Source organism: Hemiscyllium ocellatum, chromosome 22, assembly GCF_020745735.1.
Source record: "Hemiscyllium ocellatum isolate sHemOce1 chromosome 22, sHemOce1.pat.X.cur, whole genome shotgun sequence".
Lineage (NCBI taxonomy): Eukaryota > Metazoa > Chordata > Chondrichthyes > Orectolobiformes > Hemiscylliidae > Hemiscyllium > Hemiscyllium ocellatum.
In genome coordinates, this window is record NC_083422.1 from 41090193 (window position 1) to 41113068 (window position 22876).

Below are 22876 nucleotides of genomic sequence, written 5' to 3' on the forward strand. Positions count from 1 at the left end.
TTCTGGTCACTGAGTTAAAGGAAGATTATTATTAAACTAGAGAGGGTTCAGAAGAGAATAACCAGGCTGTTGCCATGTATGGAAGATTTGAGTTATAAAGAAAGGCTGGATAGGCTGGGATTATTTTCACTGGGACCATTGGAGGTTGAGAGGTGACCTTATGGAAGTTTATAAAATAATGAGGGGTATAGAGTTAATGGTAGTTGTCTTTTCATGAGGATTGGGGATTTAAAGATTAGGGGCACATTTTTAAGGTGAGAGAAGAGAGATTTAAAAAAGACATAGGACAAATTTTTTTACACAGAGGGTGGTTCTCATCTGTAATTAACTTTCTGAGGAAGAGGTGGACGTGGGTACAATTGCAACATTGAAAAGACATTTGGATAAGTATATGAATAAGAAAGGTTCAGAAGAATATGAACCAGGAACAAGCAGGTGGGACTAGTTTAGTTTGGGGTTATGTTTGGCATGGATTGGTTGGACTGAAGGGTCTGTTTCCTGCTGGAAGACTCTGTGACTCTATAACTCTGTCAGACCTGCTGAGTTGTTTTTTAGCATTTTCTATTTTTGTTATCTCCTCAATTATTAAATATATGTTTTCAATTCAGTGGAATTTCTTCTCACTGCATGTTTTTAGCAGAGTGACTGAAGAAACAGTTTACCATTTAAATAAAATATCCCACAAATTAATGCTACTCTTACTCTGGTGCAACTAGAAGAATGAAAACACCATAATTTATTGAAAGATACTTGGAATATGAGCAACAAACGTGATTAATTATTTGATTTTATAGTCTCTTGAACACTGGTGAATTAGCTTCTCAGCTGATGATTTTGAACTAATCATTATAATGGCAGCTGTTAATCCTCTTACAGTTATAAAGCTCCATGCAAAACAGAATGTGAATCAACCATGTGGTTTAAGTAAGAACAGTAAGCTTCTGAGACATCATGTAAACATAGCTTGAAAACATATTGCCCTTTAGTACAATGTCAGATGTTAGTAGCAAAGTTAGTTCTTCAGTCCCTCGAACCTACTCCATGACTTGATAAAACCATGCTTGATCCAATTCTGGTTTCTACTTTTCTGTTTACCTTGTCAGTCAGGAATCCTAACTCAACTTGAAAAATATTCAATGATTCTGGCTCCACTGTTCTTTGGGAACAGAATTGCAGAGACTAATGATTTGTTGAGATAAATAAATCTCTTCATCTGCATATTAATGGCGAGCACCATATGTTTATCTTTGAGTTTCCTTGTTTAGTTTGTGCCTTAAGGGGAAGCATCTTTCAGTATCATCTGTCAAGGCTCCTCAATATATGTTTCAATAAGATCACCTTTCATACTTTAAACTCTAAAGGATATATTACAAATCTTCAACGTCATGTTAAGAATCAGTTGAGTGAATCTTTTTTCCAGTTTCCAATGCAATTGTATCATTCCTTAAATATGGAGACCAAAATTGTGCACAGCACTTTGCATTGAGCACAGTGATGGTGCTGCAAAATGCACTGAAGTGTTCTCAGTGAGGATGGAGATTTACCTCCACAAAGAATGTGCAAACTTCATTCTTACCAGTACTGTCAAGGTTAGATATATTTGTGACAAGTAGATTTGAGGGGACAGATCCAAGCCAATCTGGCAGATATTTCCATTTGGGCTTGACTAACTTTCTCACGTGGGGTTCGTGAACCACTTTTGGTGATAGGGTGAGGTCTCCATCTAGGATAGATTTTCATACTGATTCCATGTGGCATTTACAAAGTGATGCACTGATTTATTAGCTGAGAGAAGATGGTAGATGGGTCGTCAGCAGACTGTGTTTGCTTGCTCGTATTTGTAGTAGAGCAGTGAAACTACATGGGGTCTGAAATCAATGTTTCTGAGCCACACTCTCCCAAATGAATCCTATTTAACAACCTCTAGTGAATCCATCCAGCCTTCAGCACAAGATATTCCATGGATGTTGGCCGAGCAGTCTGGAACTTGATAAGACGCAAAAGCACATCTTTTACACAACATCAGATTATTGCTTAATTATTCTGTGGGATAGCTGTTCCAATTTTGATGCAAGTCTCCAGATGCTAACGAGAACTTTGCATTCTTAATTAGGTGCCATTGTACCATCTGTGTCTGTTTCAATGCTGGATGGTTGTTTTGATTTTGGATTTCTTACCTGTCTTCATTGTCTTGCTAGCCCATTTCAGAGGGCAGTTAAGACTCAATCACAATTCTTTAAATTCAGACGGAGTCAGAATAACTTTTGAGTACAGTAAAATGACAACTATTTTACTATACCTAAAATAAAAGCAAAGTACTGGAGAAGCTCAGTAGGTTTGGCAGTATCTGTGTGGAAAGAGTTAAGAAAATTAACATTTCAAGTCGAATGTGACTTCTTCAGGACTGGATAAATGACGGGTGTATGCCACTAATGTCTCAGCATTCTCTACATCAAGATGCCCTGATCCCCAGCCCCTGGTGAACAGATCTATACTGAGTGGCATGACATGCGGCCTGTCTGTGTCTGAATAAGTGAACGCATCAGTACAGTAGTATTGATAGCTTTTGGCTCTAGCTGAAACCTTTATAGGTATGGCAAGGCAAGGTAAGCCAAGACTTAGATTCCACAACTATGCTGGTAAGTGGTCAGTAAGTGAGCACTAAAGGCAGCAAGTGAGCAGCCCTGAGATGAGCTGGACCGTTCTGTGATTTGAGTTCCTATGCACAAAGTATTCCTGTTGCAACCTTTCACAGCTAGTTGCTGTTGTCGTGGGTATGTGCGGCAAGCTGTTTGCATACATTTAGTTGCTGGTGTGCATTACAGTGCAAGTTTATACTTCCTAAGCACCTTTCAAGTGGATCAGAAAAGTGCCATGATGGTCATGAGTTTGCAAAAGCCAGATACCAGTGCACATGGATGAGAGTTGCATGCAGCTGGTGCCTATGGATTATACTGTGAATTGGTGCTGACCAACATGGGAGGCTCTTCATAGCCACTGGCAAGCTGAAGCTGTCTGTACCCGCTCTGATTTCCATGTTAAGGTTTCTTGACCTCCAGCTTGTTCAGCCTAATTGGTAAAATGGGATGCTGAATATTAATAAGGCAAGTTGTGACATTAATAAGGTATTTAACAAGGATAATCCCTTTAATTGGCACCGTACCTTTGCTTAGTGAGAGACTTGCTTTGCAGCTTGGCAAAAGTATAATGTTCCTGATGTCATGATAGATTTGGACTTCTCATCCGATACTGCCACATTTTGTTCAGACCTCAACAGCTCTACCCCATCCCATCATGACAACTGGAAAATTTAAATTTAGATACTCAGATAAATCTGGAATCGGGACCAATAATGATCCCCATGCCACCACCAGATTGATTCAGAACCCATCTGGTTCTTCTTTATGAGAGAAGGAAATCTGTCCTTACCTGGTCTGCTAACTCTAGATTCAGAGTGATTGTGGGTTGGCTGTTAACTAGCCTCTGAAATCGTGCAGCAAACCACTTTTGTCAAGAACATGGCTCACAATCATAGTCTCAGGGCTGTTAAGTTTTGATAAACACTGATTTTATCAACAATGTCTGCATAGAGATATACAGCATGGAAACAGACCCTTCGGTCCAACCCATACACACCGAACATATGTCCCAACCCAATCTAGTCCCACCTGCCAGCACCCGGCCAAATCCCTCTAAGTCTTTCCTACTCATATACTCATCCAAATGCCTTCTAAATGTTGCAGTTGTACCAGCCTCCACCACTTCCTCTGGCAGCTCATTCCATACACGCACCGCCCTCTGTGTGAAAAAGTTGCCCCTTAGGTCTTTTTTATATCTTTCCCCTCTCACCCTAAACCTATACCCTCTAGTTCTGGACTCCCAGACCCCAGGGAAAATACTTTGTCTATTTATCCTATCCATGCCCCTCATAATTTTGTAAACCTCCCTAAGGTCACCCCTCAGCCTCTGACGCTCCAGGGAAAACAGCCCCAGCCTGTTCAACCTCCTTATAGCTCAAATCCTCCAACCCTGGCAACATTCTTGTAATTTTTTTTCTGAACTCTTTCAAGTTACACAACATCTTTCCAATAGGAAGGAGACCGGAATTGCATGCAATATTCCAACCGTGGCCTAACCAATGACTTGTACAGCCGCAACATGACCTCCCAACTCCTGTACTCAATACTCTGACCAATAAAGGAAAGCATAATTAAACACCTTCTTCACTATCCTAACTACCTGCGACTCCACTTCAAGGAGCTATGAACCTGCACTCCAAGGTCTCTTTGTTCAGCAACACTCCCTAGGACATTACCATTACGTGTATAAGACCTGCTAAGATTTGCTTTCCCAAAATGCAGCACCTTGCGTTAATCTGAATTAAACTCCATCTGCCACTTCTCAGCCCATTGGTCCATATGGTCAAGATCCTGTTGTAATCTGAAGTAACTTTCTTAGCTGTCCACCACACCTCCAATTTTGATGTCATCTGCAAACTTACTAACCATACCTCTTGTCCTCGCATCCAAATCATATAAATAAATGACAAAAAGTAGAGGACCCAGCACCAATCCTTGTAGTACTTCACTGGTCACAGGCCTCCAGTCTGAAAAACAACCACTCTCTGTCTTCTGCCTTTGAGCCAGTTCTGAATCCAAATGGTGAGTTCTCCCTGTATTCCGTGAGATTTAACTTTGCTAACCAGTCTCCCGTGGGGAACCTTGTCAAACGGCTTACTGAAGTCCATATAGATCACATCTACCACTCTGCCCTCATCAATCCTCTTTGTTGCTTTGTCAAAAAACTCAATCAAGTTTGTGAGATATGATTTCCCACGCGCAAAGCCATGTTGACTATCCCTAATCAGTCCTTGCCTTTCCAAATACATGTTCATCCTGTCCCTCAGGATTCCCTCCAACAACTTGCCCACCACCGACGTCAGATTCACTGGTCTGTAATTCCCTGGCTTGTCCTTACCACCCTTCTTAAACAGTGGCGCCATGTTAGCCAACTTCCAGTCTTTCGGCACCTCACCTGTGACTATCGATGATACAAATATCTCAGCAAGAGTCCCAGCAATCACTACCCTAGCTTCCCACAGAGTTCTAGGGTACACCTGATCAGGTCCTGGGGATTTATCCACCTTTATGCGTTTCAAGACATCCAGCGGTTCCTCCTCTGGACATTTTGCAAGATGTCACCATCTATTTCCCTCCAGTCTATACTTTCCATATTCTTTTCCATAGTAAATACTGATGCAAGATACTCGTTTAGTATCTTCCCTATTTTCTGCAGCTCCACACAAAGGCCGCCTTGCTGATCTTTGAGGGGCCCTATTCTCTCCCTAGTTACCCTTTTGTCCTTAATGTATTTGTAAAAACCCTTTGGATTCTCCTTAATTCTATTTGCCAAAGTTATCTCATGTCCCCTTTTGCCCTCCTGATTTCCCTTTTAAGTATACTCCTACTGTCTTTATACTCTTCTAAGGATTTCCTTGATCTATCCTGTCTGTACCTGACATATGCTTCCTTCATTTTCTTAACCAAACCCTCCATTTCTTTAGTCATCTTGCATTCCCTATACCTACCCGCCTTTCCTTTCACCCTAAAAGGAATATACTTTCTCTGTATTCTTGTTATCTCATTTCTGAAGGCTTCCCATTTTCCAACAGTCCCTTTACCTGCGAACGTCTGCCCCCAGTCAGCTTTTAAAAGTTCTTGCCTAATACTATCAAAATTGGCCTTTCTCAAATTTAGAACTTCAACTTTTAGATCTGGTCTGTCCTTTTCCATCATTATTTTAACTTGAATAGAATTATGGTCGCTGGCCCCAAGGTATTCCCCCACTGACACGTCAGTCACCTGTGCATGCTGTGTCTGGTCCATTTTTCTTATTCAGTGTGGCAGATATCAAAGTATAAAGCTAAACAACCAATTTGGTAGCATGGATGCATACAAAACATCCATTTGAGAAAGAATTCTTCTGTAGTTTTATTTTTCATTCTCCAATTTACCTTACATTGTTGCACAGTTGAACAGTTTCAATGTTAACTGAAACACTGCCATGTAAAACTAGAATCAATGCTCTAAAAGTAAACTTAGAAAACAAAGTTGAGATACTGAGAAAATTTGTAAAGTTAGTAGTTGTGCTATTGGTGGCTGCAAATTTATTAGTTGTTAGCTATTTTTTGTAAAGTTGTGCATCAGCTAAAGAGAGAACCTGTCAGTGACTTGCAATGACAGCAAGAATGGCAACTGTTTGGATGAAACCTTTTTCAATTCACTTCCCTTTCAGAAATGAATTTCTTCACTCATTTGTATTGCAGTAGCTACAGATGACAGATGTTTCAAGTATACAGACTGTGGCAGCTGTACAGCCAATATGAATGGATGTCAGTGGTGTGAGGATAAGAAATGCATTTCTATCACCAGCAACTGCTCTGTGGTAAGTTTAAGTAAAGGTTGGAATACATGTAGTATGTAAATTTTTTGCACAGACAGTCTTTTGGTTTAGCATTAGAGCCATACAGCACATAAATACACTCTTCGGTCCAACTTGTCCATGCCGACCAAGATTCCCAAACTGAACAAATCCCATTTGGCTGTGTTTGGCTCATATCCCTCTCAACTATTCCTATTCAAGTACCTGTCCAAATGTCTTTTAAATGTTGTGACTGTACCTGTATCTACCACACCCTCAGGCAGTTCATTCCACACATGAATGAAAAAGTGTGAAAAGGTTGCACCTCAGGTCCATTTTAAATCTTTCTCTTTTCACCTTAAAAACATGTCCTCGAGTTTTGAACTGTCTTACGTTAGGGAAAAGACCTTTGCTATTCACCTTATCTATGCCTCTCAAGATTTTATAAACCACCTATGCTCCAGGAAAAAAGTCGCAGCAAATCCAGTCTCTCCTTATAACTCAAACGCTCATGTTCTGGTTACATCCTTGTAAGGTTTCTTTCTGAACCCCCTCCAATTTAATAATATCCTTCCTATAGCAGGATACCAGAAGTGTGTGCAGTACTACAAAAGTGGCCTTGCCAGCTTCCATGATGTCCCAACTCCTATATTCAGTGGTCTGAGCAATGAAGGCAAGCATGCTAAACACCTTCTTAATCACCCTGTTTACCTGCAGCTCAGATTTCAAAAAATGATGTACCTGAACCCCTCTGTTGAATGTTTCAATTATACTTGAGTTTTCAATCGAATTAAATAGCATATTTTTCATTTGCTGCAAAATGGTTTTGACTTTAGATAATTGAAAACTGAGCAGTTTAATGCATTTGGGAAGTCATCGAAGTGACCTTGAGCTGAATGTGTGAGATAGCCATCAATAGATTATCTCATCTCAATTGGATGTTGCAAAGCTCTGCTGTCCTTGGGCATAGCACACATCAGAAGACAAACTATACACCTTCCCTCCATACAGATACTGGTCTGTTTCCTGTATTGTAATAATTCTTTTATATAGGTTGAGGCTAGTTGTTTCCTTTCAGGGGTGTAGGTTTGCTTGCTGAGCTGTAGGTTTGATATCCAGACGTTTCATTACCTGGTTAGGTAAGAACATCAGTGGCGACCTCCAAGTGGCTTCAGTGAGCAAACCTACACCCTAAACCCCAACCTGAGCTACAAACCTTCACAAACCTTGTTTCCTTTCAATTTAAAATAAAGATACTGTCTTTTACTCTATCAGAGACTTTCCCTATTTTCCCACCTTCTGCCTTGCTTAAAATCTATTATTACGTTCTAACGAAAAATCATTGTCCCAAAGCAGTAACTCTGCTTCTGGCTCCACAGTATTTCAAACATTTTTTGATTTTATCTCACAAGATTTGTCAGATCACCAATTAATTCACCAGTTTGCTTATGGATGACAGTATGCAAATGTAACATTGAGCTGAAAATGTGTTGCTGGAAAAGCGCAGTAGGTCTGGCAGCATCCAAAGAGCAGGAGAATTGACATTTTGGGCATGAGCCCTTCTTCAGGAATTGATCTCTGATGAGCTCAAAAGCATAGTTAAAATATTAACCAATTCCACAAAGTGCATTATGCAAATAAGTCCATTTTAAAAAAAATAGTTCTTCACCTACAGTAAATGTGATTTTTGTTTGTACTCCCCCATCTGGCAGGATAAGGCAGGAATGTATTTAATTACATTGGTAGTTGATATATAGTTATTTCAAAAGAATTATTATATTTTATTTGAAAAGTTTAATGGTCATACTCTGATTATTCACGGTGGCACAGTGGTTGGCACTACTGCCTCACAGCGCCCGAGACCCGGGTTCAATTCCTGACTCAGGCGACAGACTGTATGGAGTTTGCACGTTCTCCCCGTGTCTGCGTGGGTTTCCTCCGGGTGCTCCGGTTTCCTCCCACAGTCCAAAGATGTGCGGGTCAGGTGAATTGGCCATACTAAATTGCCCGTAGTGTTAGGTAAAGGGTAAATGTAGGGGTATGGGTGGGTTGCGCTTTGGCGGGTCGGTGTGGACTTGTTGGGCTGAAGGGCCTGTTTCCACACTGTAAGTAATCTAATCTAATCTAAAATGTGTTTTGACAATATTGTTGGAGTTATTGGGGGAAATTAAAAACTTGGTAATGCAATGTGTTTGTTTCCATGCTGTTATTGTTATCAATGTTTGGTCATTGTGACATAGTGAATATTTCTATTTGCTTTTAACCAGATAACAATGTTTAATTTAAAATGTGAGTTTAAAGGAGAAAATTGACAAATTTACTCAAAGGCAAAACCAAATGGAATGAAAGTGTGATAGACAGACCTATGGAATACCAGAACCAATGAATCAAACCTTAAGTTCTGCGGTCCTGCCATATGTAGTGGTAAATGGTGATGGACAGTTAAACATCTGTCTGGAGGGGAAGACACCACAAATATTCTGATTCTGAATGATGGGGAGCCTAGCACATCAGTGCAAAAGACAAGGCTGAAGTATTGACAAGCATCTTCAGCTAGTAGTGCCAAGGAATGTTCCATTCTCAGCCTCCTCCTGAGGTCCCTGACATTGTGGGTACAAGTTTTTGGCCAATTGTATTCATTTCATTTAATATTGGGGAATGGGCGAAGACATTGGGGTGCGGTAAAGATAATGATCCTGACAACATTCTGTGACACATTTCTGAATGCTGGCAGGGCAGCACGGTGGCTCAGTGGTTAGCACTGTTGCCTCACAGCACCAGGGCCCGGGTTCAATTCCTGCCTTGGGCAACTGTCTGTGGGGAGTTTGCACATTCTCCTCGTGTCTGCGTGGATTTCCTCCGGGTGCTATGGTTTCCTCCCACAGTCCAAAGATGTGCAGGTTAGGTGAATTGGCCATGCTGAATTGCTCATTGTGTTCGGTGGATTAGTCAGGGGTAAATGTAGGGGAATGGGTCTGGGTGGGTTGCTCCTCAGAGGGTCTTGTTGAGCCGAAGGGCCTGTTTCCAAACTGTATGGAATCTAATCTAATCTGAAAATATGGAAAGCTGTTCTGCGTTGTTCTGTCCACAAAAATGATAGACAAATTTTAACCATTGCATTGTACTTATTATCATCAGCTGCATGTGTTGTTATCAACCATGCTAACAAACAGCAGTTGCTCCAAAATAACCTTTTCATTGTTGCTAAATTTGGATTCTGCTAGGGCTACTCAGCTCCTGAATTTATTACAGCCTTGCTCTATACATTGACTAAAGAGGTGAACTCAGGCGGTGAGGTAAGGATGATTGCCTTTACATCAATGCAACATTCAACCAACTGTGGCATCAAGAAGCCCTAGTAAAACTGGAAGCAACAGGAAAGGAGAATCTCATGGAGATGAAGAGCCGGTAAGGCTTGGCCTTTGCCTTACGGGCCTCCAAGATGATCTTCCAGTCCAGGGTTTGCTACATCAAACAGGATAAGATGTGCCTGTGTTTCTTCCCGAGAAAGGTAAACAAGGAGAGTTCTTTGATCACAATCCTGAGAGAAGTAGAATGGCTCAGAACTATCATCTCAGTCTGAGGATCAACAAATCCTTTTATGCCATACTGTATGATACTAAGCCCACAAACTGCACAACCTCCCAGTTGTTCCTGACCTCTATCATGAAGATCTTAGAAGACAGCACACGGGAGAAGCAGAACCAATCATTATCTCTGGATGAGCTGACAAAGGCCCTCAAGTACTTTGAAAAGAATAAAACTGCTGGAAGCGACTGCTTATCGACCAAGTTGTATACAGCTGTATGGAACTGGATTAGCCTGAAAACGCGGAAAGCTGCTCAGGGTTGTTCTGTCCTCAAAAATAGAGGGCAAATCTGAATTGGCAAGTTTCAACTAATCGCATTGTACTTTAGGTCTTGCAGGTAGCATGTGTGAATCCACAAAGAAATGCATTATCACCCTCATCTATAAACAGAAGGGGAGAGGGAGAAAATTTGAAATTGGCATTCAATTTCACTGTTGAATATGGTTTACTAAAACCTGTCTAAGGTCATTGCTAGGCAAAAGTGAGGACTGCAGATGCTGGAAATCAGAGTCTAGATTAGAGTGGTGCTGGAAAAGCACAGCAGGTCAGGCAGCATCCGAGGAGCAGGAAAATTGACGTTTTGGGCAAAAGCCCTTCATCAGGAATGAAGGCATGGAGCCTCCAGGGTCTCTCTACCCTGGAAGCTCCCTGCCTTTATTCCTGATGAAGGGCTTTTGCCCAAAATCTCAGTTTTCCTGCTGTAAGATCATTGCCAACCAGGTCAGTTTTGCTCTCGGATCAGTGATTCACCTCTACAAAACCTGTGCTGTATCAGGCAGGATACTGCTGAGAACACAACGCTCCTCAGAGATATAATTGCCTACATACAGAACAGGGGGTGGACACCTTATCAGCATGGATGAAGAGAATGCCTTTGAAAGAAATTTGCACACCTACAAGAGGAATGTGCTCTCCAAAATGCACTTTGGGGAGGGAATCCACAATTAGATGCATCTGCTGTACACCAGCATCAATATGCAGTCTCATCAACGGTTGGGAATCAGAAAGCTTCCTTATCTGCTCTGGAGTCACGCAGGACTACCCACTCTCGCCTGCCATGTTTGTGTGTTGTCTAGACCTTTCTAAATTCATCAGGAAGGATGCAAGTCTGGGAGAGGTGACTATTCCAGGCAGTGGAGGCCTGAAAGTCAAAATCTCTCTGTGCATGGATGATGTCACTGTTTTTGCTTGGATCCCTATCAGTGCACAAACTCATGAGCATCTGCAACCAGTTTGAGCTGGCTTGGGAGGCAAGATCAAGGGCGTGTTCTTTGTGAACTGGACTGATCAAGCCTTTATCCCTTTCAATGTCAGATCAGATTTTCTGAAGGTACTGGGTATAAGATACAGAGAGAGACTGGGGCATGTGCCAAAACTCAGGAGCATATCGCCAAGATGACCCAGCAACTGGGCAGCTGGGAGCACCATTCCCCCTCCATTGGAGGTATAAACCTGGTCTTTTTAAAATTCATTTATGGGCTATGGACATCAGTCATTCGACCAGCATTTATTGTCCACCCCTAATTGGCCAGATAGCAGTTAAGAGTCGCCTAAGTTTTGTGCATCTGGAGTCACATATAGGCCAGACCAGGTAAGGAAGACAATTTCATTCCCAAAAGGAACCGGATGAGATTTTCTCCATCAATCAACAATAGTTTCATTATCATTCTTCGAATCTTAATTCCAGATTTTTAAATTAAATCGTAATTCCACCATCTGCCGTGGCCAGATTCAAAACTGGTCCCCACAACACTACTTGGGTTTTAGGTTAAAAGCCCAGCAATAATACCACTAGGCTATCGCCTCCCCTAGCAAGTATAAGGTATTCTCAGTGTTGCTGTGTGTGGCACAGGTCTGTTCTATTCTCCAAACCTGAGCCACAGAAGTTATGGGGAGATGATGGCCTAGTGTCATTATTGCTAGACTATTAATCCAGAAAGATTAGAGTGGTGCTAGATAAGTACAGCAGGTCAGGCAGCATCCGAGGAGCAGGAAAGTTGACGTTTCGGGCAAAAGCCCTCCCTCCAGGAGTTAATCCAGAATTAACCCAGAAACTCAGTTAATGTTCTGGAGATTTAGGTTTGAATCCCACCATAGCAGATGACAGAATTTGAATTCAGTAAAGGAAATCTGGAATTTAGAATCTACTGATGACCATGAAACCATTGTTCATTGTCAGAAAAAGCCATCTGGCTCACTGTTGTCCTTCATGAAAGAAAGTCTGCCATCCTCACCTAGTCTGGCCTACATGTAACTCCAGACTAACAATGTTATTAACTCTTAACTGCCCTCTGAAATGGCCCAGCAAGCCATTCAATTGCATCAATCACTACAAGCTCTCAAGAAAGAAATGAAATTGATAGACCACCTGGCATCGACCCAGGGACCAGAAACAGCCCTGTCGACTCTGCAGAGTTCTGCTTACCAACATTTTGGACTAGTACCAAAATTAGGAGATCTGTCTCACAGAATATTGAAGAAACAGCTTGATGTAATCTTACCCACGGAATCATACCTGACAGATCATGTCTAAGACATCACCATCACCATCCTTGTATATATCCTGTTCCATGGCAAGTCAACTCCAGCAGAGATGCCGGCACAATGGTTGACAGTCAGGACGGAGTTGCCTTCAGAGTCCTTAATATTGATTGCGGACCCCATGAAGTCTCATGGCTTCAGATTGGACTTGGGCAAAGAAGCCTCCTACTGATTGCTATGTACTGTCCTCCCTCGGCTGATGAGTCAGTACTCCTTCATGGAGTAAACTTTAAGGAAACACTGAGGGTGGCAAGGGTGCAATATGTACTTGAGATGGGGGATTTCAGTGTGCACCCACCAAGAGTGGCTTAGCAGCAACTGATTGAACTGTTCAGATCCTAAAGGACATAGCTGCTAGACTGGGTCTGCAGCAGGTGGTGAGGGAACTAACAAGAGGGAAAAATACATTTGACCTCATCCTTACCAATCTGCTGGCTGCATATGCATCTGTCCATGACAATACTGATACGAGTGATCACCGCACAGACAAAGTCCCATCTTCATACAATGGTGCAGAACTAACATCATGCTAAATGAGACAGACTTCAAACAGATCCAGCAACTCAAGACTGGGCATCCATGAGATGATATGGGCCATCAGCAGCAGCAGAATTGTACTCCAATAAAGCCTGCAACCACATAGCTTGGTATATCCACACTCAACCATTTTGATTAAGCAAGGGCGTCAATAGAGTATGCAAGAGGGCATGCGGCCAGTAACAGCATTAAGCATAACTAAAACTGCAGTGTTAGCCTGGTGAGGCTCCAAAACACAACTATTTACATTAGCAGTAAATGATAGAGCTAAGTGATCCTTCAACCAATCAATCAGATCTAAGCTCTGCAGTCCTACCACATCCAGTCATGAATGGTGGTGGACAGTTAAACAACTCACTGCAGGAGGAGACTTCACAAATATCCACATCCTCCATTATGGAAGTGTAAAAGATGAGGCTGAAGCATTCAAAGCAACCTTCAGCCAGAAGTGCCAAGTGGATGATCCATCTCAGTCTCCTCCAGTAGTCCTCAGCATTACAGATACGAGTCTTCAGCCAATTCAATTCACTCCACGTGATATCAAGAAACATTTGGAGACACTGGATACTGCAAAGGCTCTGGGCCCTGACAACATATCGGCAGTAATACTGAAGACTTGTGCTTCAGAACTTGCAGTTTCCATAGCCAAGCTCCTCCAAGACAGTTACAATGCTGACATCTACCTGACAATATGGAAAATTGCAGAGGTATATTATGTATACAAAATGCAGAGCAAATCCAACCCAGTCAATTACTGTCCCATCAGTCTACTCTCAATCATCAATAAAATGCTGGAAGGTTTCATTGACTGTATTATCAAGCAACATTTGTTCAGCAATAACTTGCTTAGTGATACCTAGTTAGTTTGGCCACTTGGCTCTTGACAACATTACAGCCATGGTTCAAACATGAATTTCAGAGGTGAGGTAAGGGTGAAAGCCCTTGACATCAAGGCCGTATCTGGCGAAGTGTGGCATCAAGAAACCCAAGCAAAATTGGAATTCGTGCGTATCGGGGGCAAACTCTCTGCTGTTTAGAGTCATACTTGGCACAATGGAATATGGTTGTCATTGTCAGAGGTCAGTCATTTCAGCTGTCGGACATCTCTGCAGGAGCACCTCAGTGTAATGTCCTAGGCCCAACCATCATCACCTGCTTCAGTGAGCTTTCCACCATCATAAGGCCAGAAGTGGGGATGTGCAATCATCAGCAAACAATGCCCATGACTCCTCAGATACTGAAGCAGTCCAAGTTCAAATGCAAACAGATCTGGACAATTCCTCCCCCCCAAAAAAAGACACTGTGGGTCAACCTATAGCAGGTGGAATGCAACAGCTCAAGAAGACAATTCACCACCACCTTAAGGGCAAATAGGAATGGAAAATAAAAATGCTGGCCAGCCAGTGATGTTTAAGTTTCAGACGTGAATTTAAAAAAAAGCCCGAGTTATATTCTGTTTCATCTGGAGGTCAAAGATGGACATTGTCCACAGGGACACCATGTACAAAGTTTTAGATACTCAGTGCTGCCTTTATCCTGATGGCCATTTTTGAGTGTGGCTGCATCAGACCCACGGTAAACAAATACCCACTGTCACAATGTACTAAGATCCTATCTGTCCCACTTGTTAGGAATGATGAAGTTAGCCTCGTTGCTGCAGAATGCTTCAAGTATTTGGACAGTTTTGCATCACCTGTCTCTTGTGGAAAAATTTCCAAAAGGAAACACCATCAACCACGGGTCCATCAAGTAGTGGTCAGATTGTAGCATTCTTGAGACCCTATTGGAAAAAGAAAGGGTGTATCCTGTCATGTGATTCCCTGAGCAGGCTGTCAATGTCATTCGGCAGAATGCCTCATCGCAAGGATTTTCCAACAAGTGCCATGACATAACTTGGTCAATGGTGAGAAGGGCACTACCTGTCAGATCCTTTACATGCACCTGGACTCTCTGCTATTGCATGCTGCCCTTGAAGCAGCTACGTGGATGTGGGACGAAGACACTGACACACGTCTCCTTCTGGAATGTTTTTCCTTTGCAAAGACATCTGGAAAGAGATGCTGTTGTTTTTGTTAAGGTTCATCCCGAGCAACTCTGTGATGCAGGACTCTGTGCTCTACTGTCTGTTCCTGGGACGGGCACCAAGACAAATATCAATTGTGCCTGGAAGAACATCAACAGGGTGAAGGAAGCTCTTTGGTCTGCCCAAACATTTGTTGATCTTCCAGTGTAAAGAGTTGACCACGACTGAGTGCTGGAGACAGGCACATCGCAAGGTCCAGGACTACATGCTGAGGGATGCACTAAAGCTTGGGAAGCTGCTGCTAAGGCATTAGAGAAAGACCCCCATCTAAGGTCTTTCAGTTATCAGACCCTGATTGCCTCAAAGTGAATGGAAATAGAATCCTGTATGAATAGAACATGCCATTGTTTGCAATGCAGAGAAATCCTGAGGCATGTCAAAATCCAGTGTTTGCTTTTTCCTGTATAGAACTTCTGTGAGATTGTGTTTTAGGTTATCTTTACTATCTCACTTACCAGCTCACAATATTCATTCATACTGGGATCCTGTTCATTCATTCATAACCTGTTATTAACTCATTCATTCATAACCTGTTATTAGCTCATTCATTCATTCGCGCTTTGTAATATATTTTACTGTTACAATGTAGACTAAAATGAAAACATCACCTTCAACCCATTCACTTTAAACCATTATCAGGCCCACTTCTACATTAAAGAGGTGTAAGATCATGAACAATACCATCCACATCAAGTCTCCATGAAACATTATAATATTAATCAGCCCTTACAACCATCTCTTGGACCTAAATAGGTTACAGAAAAAGAAACATTTTCCCCAGTTAATATGCAGTTGTTAATTATCTCTTAACTGGGCCATTATCCCTATCAGAAACTAACAGTCCAAAACAGCCCTTAAGTGAAATTGCATGAATGAATGAATGAAACTCACACTGGCAAATGGTAAACAAATCTCTCAACCCAGATGCAGTAATCATTTTAATATCCTTTATTCTTTTATTAAGTACAGGTACAATTTTTAACTTATTTAGAGCATGTAGGTCTAGTATTTTTTACTAACATTTACTAATTTAAAAGACAAAAGGACTAACACCTCTTAATTATGCAAACAGACCAGACACTCTTAATCCTATCAGGAGTAGTAGCAGCCAGCATTTAACACATTTAAATTAGATTAGATTAGATTAGATTCCCCACAATATGGAAACAAGCCCTTCGGCCCAACAAGTCCACACTGACCCCCAAAGAGTAACCCACCCAGTCCCATTTTCCCTCTGGCGAATGCACCTAACACTATAGGCAGTTTAGCATGGCCAATTCACCTAACCTGCAATCTTTGGACTGTGGGAGGAAACCGGAGCACCCGGAGGTAACTCACGCAGACATGGGGAGAATGTGCAAACTCCACACAGACAGTCACCCAAGGCTGGAAATGAACCTGGGAGCCTGGTGCTGTGAGGCAGCAGTGCTAACCACTGAGCCACTGTGCCACCCACCATGTTTCAACCCATCTCCTGTCTCCCAGGACAGAAGCCCCTCAAAGATTTATGAACTATGGTGTTACATTGTTTTTCCCCATAGTAATGGAATTTTTTTAATATATGTAAGAACTGTGTATAATAGGCTATTGTAAGAACTGTATTTTGAGATTCTATTGCCACCTTGAACTTATGCTACTTGTGGTTGATGAATAAAAGAGGCTAATTTTGCCTCTCACCGATTTTGGTCGTTATTTGAACACGATCCCACAGTACGTATATACAAATAGTTTTTATAAATAAGGTATATTTTTGCAATGGAAAAAGATTAGAGTCAATAAGAATTGGGAGAACCTCTCCTCTGGTTGTTGTGACACCTAATTAAAAGTGAAGTGGTTAAGGTTTTTGGAGTTCAGTCATTGCACCTGCAGGAAAGTGTTGCTGAAGTTGCTCAGGGTAGTGTTCTAGACCCAATCTACTGTTTAACGTAGATGTAGGGATGATTACACAATGTTTAGCGCCCTTCACAACTTCTCTGATATTGAAGCAGTTGGTCTCCATATCTTTGGATACATTGCTGTCATAATGGAGTTTTATTTAACCATTTTGGATATGAACTGTGGATGTTTATTAAAAGTGAATCAATTTATGGAATGCAGATTATGAAAACAATTAGTCGGGCTTACTACTGTCTTTCATGATCAATGAATCTAAACTTTTTAAAGTTTGGCATGGGGGAAACATTTCTTAATATTCTAAATGCGCTTAAATGGTAAATTAGTATTTTTAGGAATTAGATTAGATTACTTACAGTTTGGAAACAGGCCCTTCGGCCCAACAAGTCCACACCGACCCACCGAAGCGCAACCCACCCATACCCCTACATTTACCCCTTACCTAACACTACGGGCAATTTAGCATGGCCAATTCACCTTACCCGCACAACTTTGGACTGTGGGAGGAAACCGGAGCACCCGGAGGAAACCCACGCAGACACGGAGAATGTGCAAACTCCACACAGTCAGTCGCCTGAGTCGGGAATTGAACCCGGGTCTCTGGCGCTGTGAGGCAGCAGTGCTAACCACTGTGCCACCATGCCGCCCACACGGTGGTGGAGTATGAATGTGCACATTCGTTTGAATAATATTTATAAGTTGTTTGCTTATGATGCAGACATTTACTGTGTAACTAATTTGAAAGAAAGGAAGTAACGACTTACATTTAAGTAGCGCCTTTCACATGTACTGGATGTCTTTTTTTTATAGCCAAATAAGTATTTTTGCATTGTAGTCACCATTGTGTTGATTATTTCTATTACTTTATTGTACACAACCCTACTGTCCTAGTTTTCCATGTATTTTTAGAAAAAGTCTTTAAAATAAACTTAGCTGAATATCAGATGTAATTGTTATGAAATAGATCCAATAGTCGAAAGTTTGATGCTAGGCATCATAGCTCTACCAAACTATATGCTCTTAACCAACTTACAGTCACTGGAAACCAATATACCTCCATATATTGTAATAACACCTTACCACCATTCACTTTTATCCATAATACATTGATCTGATCCTTTTCTATATTCTTCAAAGGTATGATGTTTGAAATTTAGACCTTTGAAACAATGTAATGTATTCCATCTGATATTCTAAAATTTTTTTCAATTTTGGACAGTTGGAAAGACATTGTCTTAATGTAAGCAACTATTTATTAGTAATCAATGCTAGATGTTTATTGAAAAGTTGCATGTGATGTTTTATGGAGTGGTTTTGCTAAACTCTGGTAAATATCCAATGACAATTTTAACCATTTCTTATCCTAGTCTGTAAGAAACAATACAAAATGTCGTGTGCGGAATATGCATGTCTGTAGCAAATTTACAAGTTGCAAGACCTGTTCAATGAAGCTTAACTGTCAGTGGGATGAGCGGAACCAAGAGTGTCAGGCTTTGCCAGGTAAAAATCTGAACAATCCATGGTGTATGCTTTTTGCAAAAGTACTGTTTTCTACTTGTGTTATTCCTATAACATATAGCTTTTGGTGTTACCAGTTACTAAATAAATGAGTCTGGTAATTATTTCAAATTACAAAGTGTAAAATAGTCATTTCAGGCTCCTTAAAATCTTTTGTAATAATTTATTGTTAATTTGTTCTTCCTTTCATTGCAATATATGAAATATGATTACCAATCACAGTACTATTTAGTGAAACATCTTTTATAAAAGTGAAAAGCATGACTTTTGTTTTCTGCCTGATGTTAGTCATGTCTAATTCTTGGATCTGATTTGATGATTTTATTTGCTTTTCCTGCCTCATAGATTTCAGGTACTTCCACACTTTCTTATGTGATCATCCACAATTTGAACTAATCTTCCCAGAAAATTTGTGGAGAATGCAACATATTAAAAACATACAAACCTTTGTTAACTTTATAAACTGTAAAATGTTTTGAGAAACAAAATAATGCCTCCAAAGTTTAACCAAAAAAGAATTGCCCTTAGAAAATGAAAAAATAAATTCAATTTTATGCAAAAGAATTAAATGTGGAAGTGTCGAATAAAAGAGATCCATTTTTAATTCATCTTAAACTCAAGCTGTTAATATTGTTTAATTAGCCTAGCAGAGTTTTGAGGAGGTTATCATTTGAATAACTTATTGTAATGTGGTGGAAGTGAAATTATGTGCAAGTCCACGTTTGAATTTGTTTAAATCGATGATTTAAGAAGAACCCGAGAAAGATGAAGTTTGTAGGATGTCATAAAATTCTTAGTTTCTTTGTGCTTTTTCACCCTACATCAGAGTATTGCAAGATCTTGAAAGAGGTTCAAAAACTGAATTTGTTCCTACAATTTCAGCCCATCTTTGTGGCGAAGGTTGGAGTCACGTTGGGGATGTCTGCCTCCGGATCAACACAAGTCGAGAAAACTATGATAATGCAAAACTTTATTGCTACAATCTTAGCGGCAATCTTGCTTCTCTTACCACATCTAAAGAAGTTGAATTTGTTCTAGATGAGCTTCACAAATATACAGTTCAGGTATTTCAGATAATGTCATTTTTAAAATTCCAACTTCTCCAATTTTGCACGCTTGGAGAATGCACACTATGAAACATCAACAGTAGTAAGTGAGTTATTAAGCTGCTGTAATGTTGCAGACAAAAAATGGTGAATGTAATTTAAAGACCTATCTTCAGTGGACCATTTTGGGAGTGTAGATTCCAGTTTATTTGGACTCTTGGGGTTTGTAGTTGGGAACTGTTCTAGATAATACTTTGGGCAATTTTAATTTCTATCTGTTTTCAACCTAACTGTCTGTAGACAGTGACATTTTATTTCACAGCATTAAGTTCTCTACTATTGTGATAGTAATATATTCTTGCCTGTTTTCACTTCAGAATGTTTAATACAGTTAATTTAAAATTAATGGGTTATTGACATTCGAGCATGATTGTATGAACTACTTGTTGCTGTAAATTAGTGCTTTAAATGATTTTATTTAAAATTTAAACATTTAAACTTAATTTCACAACTTAAAACTTAAAAATTGACCTCATATCTATATATGAAGAGGCATAAGAATTTTACTCAGAAAAATTGTAGTTTTGAATGCCTGGCCGTGGAAAAATAACAATCTTACATTGATGCAGAAGAAATATTCTGATAAGAGTCGCTTAACCTCAATCTACTGCTGTAAATCTGGCATAGCTGGACCTCTGCTCGTAATGTGGAATCATAGCTGAAAGTAAAGACTGCAAACTTGGCAGCTAACTTATTATTTGGAGTTATAAGATAACTTATCATTTGTTGTAAGAATATATGATGAAAGTAGGAGTTAGGGCTGAAGCAGTTCAGTGAATGTAATAAGTCTACGTTTAAAACAATTCAAAGGATAACTTATCCACTTGGTGTGAAATAGAGGTAGTTCACATTATATATTGGAATATTAATCATCTTGAAATAACTGATATCCTCCACCTTGCTATGTGAATAAAATGGGGGATAGTGAGGACTTAAATTATGGTGCAAGATAAAGCACAGCTGGTCGGGCAACATCTGAGGAACAGGAAAATCAACATTTTGGGCATAAGCCCTTCATCAGGAAGGACTTATTGCCTGAAACATGACTCTCCTGCTCCTCTGATGCTGTCTGACCTTCTGTACTTTTTCCAGTGCCACGCTTTTCAACTTTTCAGAGGTAGTAGTTCCTCACCTCATTGACTTTAATATCCAGGCATATAGATCTAATTCAAGTTGACTTTAATATTCAGTCATAAAGGTCTAATTCAAGTTCCTGTTTTCCCACAGTAGTATACTGTACTTGGTTCCTGCATGGTGGGATACCTCGAGTTCTTGCAAAGAATTTAGTCTTGCCTATGTGTGTTGTGACTCAACATGAATGGCAGGAAGGCAATGGTCTTGTATGTGCAACATCTACATTAACAGTCATGCGTTGAATTGCATGTGTTTTCAAGACAATGAAGAAGAATCGTCAAACCTTATCATTAATGTGACTATCATTATCTGAAATTGATATCTAAAGCATTTTTTTTAATGGTGTAATCCTGTCTATTATTTAGACACAATGATCAGTACTTTTGCAGACTGCAGGCAGAAATTTGTCACCATCCTCTGCCTGCTGCATGCGGTGATATGCATGTTGTAATTCTCACCAATGAATCCACCACCAACCCAATATGAATGCAACTGGGGCTAAGTGAGGCTCTATAGTTGTACCCAAACTCTTCTCCATCTTCCTCATCACAACATTCGACACCGTATCTATTAAGGTCCTCCGTGGAGTTGGGTCTTTCTACAGGATGAGCAGAACACTTTATAAGTTGTGCTGCTTCCAATCCTGAATCATGAGAACTGTGACTTTTGTTATTGAGCTGCAGTATGCAGATAATATTTACTTACGTACATACTTAGAGGCTCAGCTCCAAGCCATCATTCATGCATCCTGAGAGGCATATGAAAGAAATGGACCTAAGGCAACACGTCCTCTACCAGACTGTTCTTGCTGGGTAGCACTGTCACATTAAATAGTAAGATCAACCGTAAGACTGAGTAAAGTACCTTTCTGTGGATTGGCTCCTTGCTGCAGTAAAGCAGCTTGAATGTTCTGTCGAGCCTGAGAAAAATGCCATCGCAGGTTATTAAGCTTGGGGCAGCTGCCACCAGAGTGCAGTGGGGAAAGACCACTGTCTGAGGTCTTCCTGCTGAAGTTAAATGGGGGTTCATTCAGTTATCGGACCCTCCAAGTGCCTCAAATGTATGTAAATATAGCCTTGTGTGTAAGAGGTGTCTTTGGTTTGTTTAGATAAAGTGAAACTCCGATGTTTGTTTGTTTCCTCGACATGATACTATATAGAACCAAACTGCAATTGTAACTATATTATTGTAGAGAGAAATATCAAAGAGGGCTCTAATGTCCTGTGTTCCTTAGTAAAAGCGATCTTTATTCAGAGCACTATTACCACATACATGGGAGAAGCCAGAGACCACCCTAAATCTAGCCTTCACGTGGGGGGCAGTAACCCTTTAAATATCAAGTTCAGATTGGAGGCCAATAACACTGTGAGATCCCCAGCAAAATGCAATATTTTTATACCTTTGCATTACAATAATTACATGCAATGTTGATATCATTGTTAGCTGCTGAATCAATACAATCAATCCAGCAAACATACAATCAATGATGGACAATTCCATGGACAGCTCTAGGTCTTCCTGTAATCTCATGATGTTTACCAGATACCCCCATCATCTATCTTTGGGAATCTTACAATGCCTCTGACAGATTTATTCCTTCCCAGACATTTGCCAGCTGCACTGCATTGTTTACTAAGAACTCGTCCAAATTCTGTCCTTTTTTAGCATGGCACATAAAGAACGATATTAATTTCTCCCAATTGTCTTTAAAAATTGTCTTTAAAATTAACTGTAATATCAAGTTCAAAAAGAGAAGTTACTGGAAAAGCTCAGCAGGTCTGGCAGCATCTGTGCAGAGAAATCAGAGTTAGCAATTCAGTTCTGGTGACCATTCCTCTAATATAGTTACTGTGACATAGCTGACAATTTCAGAACAACTCTTCTCTCGCTTCAACCTGAGAGATCAGATACCAGTCCTTCTGACTTACAACTGCAGTTTACGACCCCTGCTATTTACATGCTTTGAGTGGATTTTCAACTAAAGTTTCATTTTAAAATAAAATTTTACTATTTCCACTCTGAGCACTATCCATTATTAATTAACTGGATGAGTGT

At 40.4% G+C, this 22876-nt stretch overlaps 1 protein-coding gene across 1 annotated transcript in view; it reads left to right on the top strand.

Moving 5' to 3' along the window:
- Window positions 1-22876, top strand: part of atrnl1b (attractin-like 1b) — a 904204-nt gene that overhangs the window by 199065 nt on the left and 682263 nt on the right. The window contains exons 13-15 of the mRNA XM_060841800.1: window positions 6326-6444; window positions 18431-18563; window positions 19464-19645. Coding sequence (XP_060697783.1) covers window positions 6326-6444; window positions 18431-18563; window positions 19464-19645 — 434 coding nt within the window. The remainder of the gene's footprint in view (window positions 1-6325; window positions 6445-18430; window positions 18564-19463; window positions 19646-22876) is intronic.